Source organism: Salvelinus sp. IW2-2015, unplaced genomic scaffold (genome assembly GCF_002910315.2).
Source record: "Salvelinus sp. IW2-2015 unplaced genomic scaffold, ASM291031v2 Un_scaffold4201, whole genome shotgun sequence".
Classification (NCBI taxonomy): Eukaryota; Metazoa; Chordata; class Actinopteri; order Salmoniformes; family Salmonidae; genus Salvelinus; species Salvelinus sp. IW2-2015.
This window is the reverse complement of record NW_019945472.1, coordinates 1-8573: the sequence shown is the minus strand read 5'-3', so window position 1 is coordinate 8573 and position 8573 is coordinate 1. Positions and strand designations below refer to the sequence as shown.

Below are 8573 nucleotides of genomic sequence, written 5' to 3'. Positions count from 1 at the left end.
TGACTTGCCTAGTTAAATAAAGGTTACCTTTTTTTTAATATACATTACACACAAAGGTGTTGCAAATGACTTACCATGATTTCAGGGGAGAAGCTGTGGATTTTAGAATATTTTATTGTTGGATCAAATGATATAGCCATCACTATGGTCACTTCAGTTTAAAGCTAATTGCTATTCTTCTACTGGTAATATTTTCTAAATGTTGTAAATTATTTAGTAAAGGGGTCTTGTAACGCATGAATCCACCCTATCACATGACCTGGGTAGACGTCAAGTCTGTGGAAGTCTGTGGTCACGTGACCGGAAGTATGTGAAGCAGTCGAATGTGAGTATTTTGAATAATAAACTAATTTAGCTCGTAATACATGTTTTCACTGTCATAGATGCAACTGTTCAATTTRCATGCAGTAATGGCACTCATTTCTAAATTATGCTGAATATTTATGCTGAAGAGAGGATATTTCACAAATGCCACCTCACATTTTTAGCTAGCTAGCAGCATTAACCTCCACGGCTCTCAGTCCCGAGAGGCTAACGTTAGCTACTATCAAAACAATCAATACATCTGGCTATCTAGTGGCGCAAGAAGCAGACCACTAACAGTCAAATACAATGGACGACTCTGATCAAGACTTCGTGGACCTCTGCTCTAAGTTGCTCAAACGAGTCCGCAGAAAAGCAGGCGTAACCGAGAAGAGAAGTGTTGCAGAGCCCTCGTCCCAGGACACTGCGAAAGAAATACCCACCAAAAGGGTGACGACTAGGAGGAAGAAGAAAGATGTTGGCCCAAGTTCAAAGGGAGCTTTGGGTAACAACTCTGAACACGTTTCCTCCATCTCTACCACTTGTGATGAACCAAACCGACTTCCCTCCAATACAGACAAATCTAAACAAGCAGTGGTCAATGGAGGTATTGAACTTGGTGTAGGAGAGAATGGGTCATCAGTGGCTGTGGATGTTGCTGGGTCTCAACCTGAGGATAGGGGAATGGGGGTGAAGGAGAAAGTGCTACACAGGATGCAGCAGTTCAAGAGAGTCAATCCACAGAAGCTGGTGCATGGTGAGAGGAATCCGCCTGCAGCAACAGGGAGTGAAAGTGACAGTGCTGCTCCCCATCCACTGCCAGATAATGAAGGTGAGATCCATCAATGTGTCTTTACTCTAGATTCTATGGTGTGTATTTTCATTKATTTGTGTGTACACTCAATGGCATGCTAATMACCTTTCTCTCCACCTCTGACCTCCCTGTTCAGTTCCATCCACCTCCGCCTCCACTCCCCTACCACTGGACCCCCAGGTGGATGACTCGGATGAGGCCCTGGCCCTGCGTCTACAGGAGGAGCTGGACAGGGAGGCCCAGGCTGTGGCCCAGGGTAGTGCAGTGGACCTGGAACAGGGAGGCCTGTTCTTCTGTCAGCTCTGCCAGAAAGACCTGTCTGCCATGAGCCCCACAGGACGCACCCAACACATCAACAGGTAGGGACGACTGGAGCTGGACACACAGACACTTGCTCTCTCACCCATCTAACTCCAGAATCTGTCTGTTACTAGAACAGTCAATGACCCCAAAGACCCATCTAACTCCAGAWTCTGTCTGTTAATGGAACAGTCAATGACTTCAAAGAAGATACTGCCTCGTTTCCTTTCCTGATCTTGAGGAACTGGATAGGTGAAATCAAGTCCTCTTGTGGCTTCTGATGTTTAGCCTTCAACAATCCAGTGTTTTCAGATCAGTGCAGATGAAGGAAAGGAGACAAGGAAAATAAACCAGTTTACTTTATTGGGACACCCCATGTCCCCTTATCCAGGTGTCTAGACGAGAGTGAGGACAGTGCTGCCCCCGCCCCTCCTCCCGCTCCCAGCGTCCCAGAATGCCCCATCTGTGGTAAACGGTTCAAGTCCCAGAAGAGTCGCGCGGCCCACCTGAAGCGTTGCTCCTCCACGATGGGCGTGGCTCCTGCCGTGCTGCTGCAGGCTGTACAGAGACAAGTTGCAGAGGACCTGACTGACAGCACTGCCAACCAACCGTGAGTCACCCTGGTCTGATTGGTCCCGCCCCTTTAAACCAACCCAAACAACTTGACTGCTATTACTGTACATTAAATTGATAACTTTGATGTTAGAAGCATTAAGTCGTGCTCAGGAGGGTGCAACATACTGAACATTGCAGATAGAAGTGTACTTGATAGAGCTAACGTTGTGCCCTACTGAACCGCCCCTGTATGATGCTTTTGGGGCCTTTCTGTCCCACCTAGAGAAAGATTGTAGGAGAAACACTGCGTTGTTCAAATGCTGGAGGACAATAAACTATTCTATTCCACCCGTGAATAACCCTCTCCTCTCCCCCAGTCCGCAGGCCGGAGGTTCCAAGCGTAAAGGCTCCACAGACCCCAGCCTCCCGGGCAGGAAGAAGCCCAGAAAGAAGCCCCGTGGCCTGGACGAAGACACCATGGTGGCCATGGCCCTGTCCCACTCCCTCCTGGAGCAGGAGAAAGAGATGGAGCGGGACATGCAGAGAGAGTTACAGAGGGAGTGGAGAGAGAAGGTGGTCAGCAGCTCCCAGCCCTCCTCCCTCACATTTCTCTGTCACCATTGAAGTGGAGAGCTGAACCAGTAAGACAAGTAAGTCACTATCTTGACTGATCTACATATTGTTTAGGCAATGCATTATTCTAGGATTATGGATGTATTTGCTGTGACGAAAACAATTTCCCTTTGTTATGTAAAACAGGAGCAAACTATACTAAATGCATTGATATGAAACTATACATGTATAAACTTTTGATGTTTATATTATATGATTAATATCATAGCCGAGTCCTTTTCTCTTGACCCTCCCCAGGTAAGGGGCGTGGCAAGAGGAAAAAGGGTGCACCCCCCTCGCCCCCTCCCCTCCTCCTGGTCCAGGCCTCGGAGACAGCCCTGAGGCGACTACAGGAGCGCGTGGCTGGCCTCCTCCTCCGTACCCGCGCCCCCTCGCCGCCCACCCACACGCTGCCCCAGCTCCCTGCCCTCCTGCGCACTGGTGCTGGCCCCCTCTGGCAGAAGAGTGCGTTGCGGGATGGAGGGCGAAGGTCATCTCTGAGTTTCACACCACCCCCAGAGCTCAGTCATGAGTTATCTAGTCGCGTGGGTGTCTCTAAAAGGTGCGAGCCTGTGTGCGTGTGTTACTCATACATGCACAGCTTTGCTTCTAATACTCTGCTTTGCGTTAAAAGTATGCGTGTATCTTGATTCATAGTCTTTTCATTCACACTTTAATTTATTTCACTCAATTTGTCTTCTAGACGGATATGGTCTGTCCTACCAAGGCCATGCCTGTATCCTCCACCAACCTTTCCATAACAGAAGGCATCTCTATGACCAAGCAACCTATCCCCTCCTCCCAACAACCAGTCTCCTCCACCCAGGCAGCCCCTCTTCGCTCCCTTCCACCCCAGGGACAGGGCACCTTCCAGTGGGCAGCCAGACTCTGTGTGACCTGATGGAGCTGGCTGATGAGGGAATGACCCTCAACCGTGGGGCTATTCTACCCCAGGACCTGCCAGAGGTGAGAGCTACTCCTGGGAGAACTGCTATATACAGGAAACAACAGGGGGAAGAATGTGCACAACACACAAGACATATAAAGAGTGGAAATCCAACCTACTGAGAGGACTGGAGTAATACAACCTATCATAGTCTTCAATCTGACTCCATTACCATGTGATGCTATAGGTCGAAAAGCGTCCCATGGATCTAGTCAAGGTAGCGGCCTTGCATCACCACTCAGAATACTATAAGTTACATGTGTCCAAGATAACCCTTCTGGAGTTATTCAGAGGCTGAGAGACAGAGCTAATATCTTGCGATCAATGTCCTAGCATTAAATGATTGATTTAACCTTAGCTCAGAGCTGCACAGTTAGAGGCCAAGCATATCTGCTGTGTGTAGTATGAATGACATTTACCTTAGACCATACATCTAATAATAATTCAAGGAATATTACTCAGAAATATGACAACTGCCGTTCTTATCTATCTAAAAGTAATCCAATTTATTACACTTGTGCAATTAGAATACAGTTATGAAGTGGTACATACCAGAAGTCTTCAATGTCAAAAGATACAAAATATGTAAAAGTCTAAATGTATAAAAGACCCACTATGGTGTAACGGAACGCTACACCAGGAGATTGGTTACCAATGACTCCATGAACAAAGTTTCCACCCATCTTTTATTCTCCCCTGAGCTCCAGATCTCAGTATCTCCCCTCGTCTAATTAACGTCACTTTGTTCGGCCAAAACAAAATTCATTAAAATAACTCACGAACCAGAACCTCCCTTATCTGAATGATAAGAGCTCACATCTGGTCGCTCCCTCTTTGAACTGACCGCCGTCCAACAGACAGAATAACACAGTAAACTCTGTAACAATGAATCCATAGCACTTACAGAACAATGAAACATATCAACATTCACAGCTCTTTATGAACTCTTGAAATCCAACCAACACGACAATGGAATTCACACAGTAACATTCATTTAGTCGATTCAAGTTATGTCTTCACACCCCCGACGGTGTCTGTGCTCCAGGGTTCTATGGGAACGTCCCGCCACGGATAAGGTGTGTTTGACTTTTGTGATAGCCGTCATGTGGTCAGCCATCCAGACAATGCCATAAATCGTGATGGAGTCCTCACTCTGGCCTCGGTGCCTGCGAGTCGCTAGACCCATCTTCATCGCTGTTCACGTGTTCACTCCCTATTTTTCCACGACAGACACAGGAGTATACACACGCTCACAGACATGGAGATAAACACACACACGCAGCATCCCTAACTAACATCCCTGAAAGTCAAACCTACTGTACCTCTAACGTTATTTATCTTCCCTCGGTCCTCAGACAAAGAGAACACTGCTGCAGACTTCCACCTAAGTGCTTTGTTCCTGAGAGCACAGACGAACCCCCTGACCTGTGTCTCAGTGGCTTCATCCCAGAGAGCATTAGAAACACTGAAAGCCATCAAATGAGATGTGTTCCTCAAAGCAGAGATACCAACAGGAGCAACCAGAAATCAGTAAGGGACCTTTTTTAGAAGTCTTCCACTCTATTGTATATGTTTTCACAACTAGACCTTGATTAGCTGAGTGCAGTGTGTTAGAGCAGGGTTGGAGCAAAACCCTACACACACCCAGTAGCTCTCCAGAAAGAGGCTTGGCCACACCTGGGCTAATATAATCACCATCACATCATAMCTGTGTTGGACACTTGTTGCCTGATCATTGCTCTGTGCTGGTAACCATTGTCTGTCTCTGACCCATAGGTGGCGCTGTCCAGGCTGGCCTCAGACCTGACCAGTATGGTGAACAACCCCCAGTTCAGTGATGTCCAGCTACAGGTGGACAGTGGGGAGGTGTACTTCACCCATTCATTCATGCTGTATGCTCGATGCCCCCTGCTGGCGCAGATGGTAAGTGCACGTGTGGATTTTGCCTCGTTATATTTGCTTGTATGGTTCTCATTTGAAACCATTAATATTTACAGTTGAATTTGATTTGTTTTCTATCTCTCATTCCATCCCTCTCTCTCTCCTAGGTCCATGACAGTGGATTCGGGGTGCAGGAGGACTGCATGCCCTCAGCCCAGAGGGTGTTGTTGGGTGAGGTACCAGGCCAGGCAGTGTATACCCTGCTCCAGTACCTCTACACAGCCCACTGCCCYCTCACACGCACCCTGCTGCCACACGTTCAGGAGCTAGCAGCCAGGTAAAGTCTGACTCAACACCTCTGCCTGGATGGCTAGACTGGTGTTTAAGTGATATGACTTAATCTTAGTAACAGAAAGTATTACAAAATTCTCAGGTAAAGGTAAACATATGGTTCTTTATCCCCTCTTGCTTTCTGTCTCTCTTTCTATAAAACTCCTTCTTTCTCTTTCTCTCTGTTTTCTCCTCATCAGGTTCAACCTGGAAGAGCTGCAGCAGCTGTGTCAGCTCKACCCAGCTCAGACAGACATCCACAGAGGTGTAGAGGGACAGGGGGATCAGTGGGGAGACTACCCAGCCCAGGAGCACCAATCTGGGGGAGAGGAGGAGCACCAAGACCAGGTCTTCATGGAGCTCCTCCGCTCCATGTGGAATGAAGAAGAGGTTGAGGAAGATGAGGACAGAGGAGAGGAAGGAGGGATTGCGATGGAGGAGGAGGAGCGAGGGGATGGCATGATGATAGAAGACGGAGAGACAAACGAAGAAAGGGTGAACGAAGAAGAGATGGAGGAGATATATGAGTTTGCTGCCACTCAGAGAAAGAGGGATGAAGGGAAAGAGAGCGAAAAGGAAGAATCAGAAGAAGAGGAGGAGGGAGGAGTGACATTTTTCACAGAGACAGAAGAAGAGCAGGAGGCTCCAATCCAAGCTCACTCAATGGCTGAACACTCAGATAAGGGTGAATTAACATGCATGACATCCCCTCAAACAAAACCTCCCAGTTTAGAGGCAGACATAGCTATTGGTGACATTGACACAGACCGGGGGAATCCAAATAGGATAAAAACTGATCTCAACAAATCAGAAGGTAGAGATCCAGAATGTTCTAGAACAGCCACCATGGAGTCAGACAGAACTAAACAATTTGAATCAAACGTCACAAGCTCAAGAAGTGTTGGAGAGGTATCAACGACAAAAAGCCTCCATGACGATCAAGAACTAAATGCTAGTCTGGAGCGTAGCTACAGCCGTCTCTTCTCTGACTCTTGGGGGGTCTATGAGACGCAGGAGGAGCCCCACACCTCCCCACCAACACAACCATCCTGCCACTCCCAACCCCCCAGGGCTATCCAGAAACCCTTCTGCTCCCAGCCCCCCAGGACCATGGTAGTGGGACAGCCAGAACTCACCTCCCCACCATCCTCCCGCTCCCAGCCCACAAGGCTGAGGGTCGATGGGGGTACGAGACAGACAGCGATCCCTACCCTCCAGTACTCAGCCATTGAAATCATTGACCTCTCCATCAGTCCTCCTCTGGTCCCTGGTGTAGCCGCACTACCTGTTCCTGGTTTGTCCCCAGGGGAAGTGACTGACWCCGGGGCACGAGTTAGGACGGAGGGAGTGGTGGGAGGAGGGAAAGTTCCTGTGTGTAAGGAGTTACTCCAAGAGAAGGTACCGTCTAGTCCAGATGACTTAAAGAGAGAGAGTCATGGTCCGTATAGTATTTCTCTACCCGTCTCTCCTCCTCACAGTACCAAAGAAGAACCTGAGCTTATAGTTCTGTCTGACTCTAGTGAAGAGAGGAGGTAGGGGATCTACAACCTACCAAGCCCCTATTCCACCGCACCGCCCCCTCGTCTCTCCCAGAACCACCAAGGCTACACCCCAATCACAACTCAATCCAACACAGAATCCAAGAAATCCAGCTCGAAGGAGACTATTGGTGGTTCTGTGAGGGTTCCTTCTGTCTCACCTTCAGATCAAGGCCTAGATCCAGATCCTCCTAGTTATAAACCAGGTTCTAATCCTGGTTCTGCTGGTTCTACTAGTCTCGTGGACTGTTCTGCAGAGATGTCTTGGTTCATCCCGGCCACTCCGCCCCTGCCMTCCAGGAGGACCAGCTCTAGCTCTACCCAGACCTTTAGTAGCATGCATCGCACTCAGCTTTTTCCTAAGGCCAACTCTTCTTCCTCCTCTTCTGCAGCGTCAGTTTTCTCCTCTCCCACCCTCCCTTTCAGGCCTAGCCGCCAGACCTCCAACCCACCCAGGGTTTCTACACATTCTGCCCAGACAGAGTCCTCTATTTCTAGGCAGAAATCAGACAGCAGAGGGCTTCGTGACGACCGCTCTTACCAGAAATACAACAGTGGTTCAGTCGGATCTGACCGTGCTGCCCGCTCCCCAGTCCCCTCCAAATCCCAACCAAAACGCTCCTGCTTTCCCCGCCTGACCCCCTCTCTCTCCGTCATCCCCCCACCAGACCCCTCCACCAAGGGTACCCCTCACCACAACATCCCCCAGCCATACAGCTCCACTCCCCTTTATTCAGATCTACCCAAGCCCTCTGCTCCATCTCTGGCCTCCCCTCTTCTGAGAGACGGGGAGGGGGACAACGGAACCAGGCAGAGAGGGAGGGGGCTGGGGATCTCTGGGAGCCCATGGAAGAGYGGGGGACTGGGTTCTCTGGGCCTGYGAGAGGAATCGGATGAGATGATGAAAATGGAGGAACTGGAAAGGAGTGTAGTGAAAGAAGAAGAGCAGGAGGAAGAGATGGGAGAAGACATGGAGAGGTCCAGTAACAGCTTTCAACGGAGCTTCCTCGGGATGGACGAGCCGCCCATGGCCTTCGATGACTCCTGGGGCCTAAACGCAGGAGGAGGGGACARGGACGGAGAACGATCCCAGGCAGTGTGCTTCAGTCTGAGGCTAGAGAGCAGCGGCGGTGGGGCTAGTCCTCCAAGACAGGGCCGGAGAGATGGAGAGATTGCAGGACCATCCTCTACTTTTACCCCCTCTCCTCCTCTTCCTAAAGCCTACACCACCCAGTCTTGCTCCACCCCCTCTCCACCTCCACCCAACACCACTACACCCCAGGCCAACCCAGAG

The 8573-nt window shown here is 49.5% G+C and overlaps 1 protein-coding gene across 1 annotated transcript; it reads left to right on the top strand.

Annotated features, from left to right (window-relative positions):
* Positions 1-241: 241 nt before the first annotated feature.
* LOC112077014 (structure-specific endonuclease subunit SLX4) lies at positions 242-8570 on the top strand (the record flags this gene model as incomplete). The annotated part of the gene is given in 14 exon segments (XM_070441534.1): positions 242-1135; positions 1254-1476; positions 1809-2027; positions 2350-2539; positions 2542-2626; positions 2843-3129; positions 3288-3367; positions 3415-3515; positions 3518-3550; positions 4886-4918; positions 4921-5060; positions 5307-5453; positions 5579-5748; positions 5942-8570. Coding segments are annotated over 14 exon segments (4860 nt in total), but the record flags the coding sequence as incomplete, so codon positions are not given.
* Between the last annotated feature and the right edge of the window lie 3 nt (positions 8571-8573).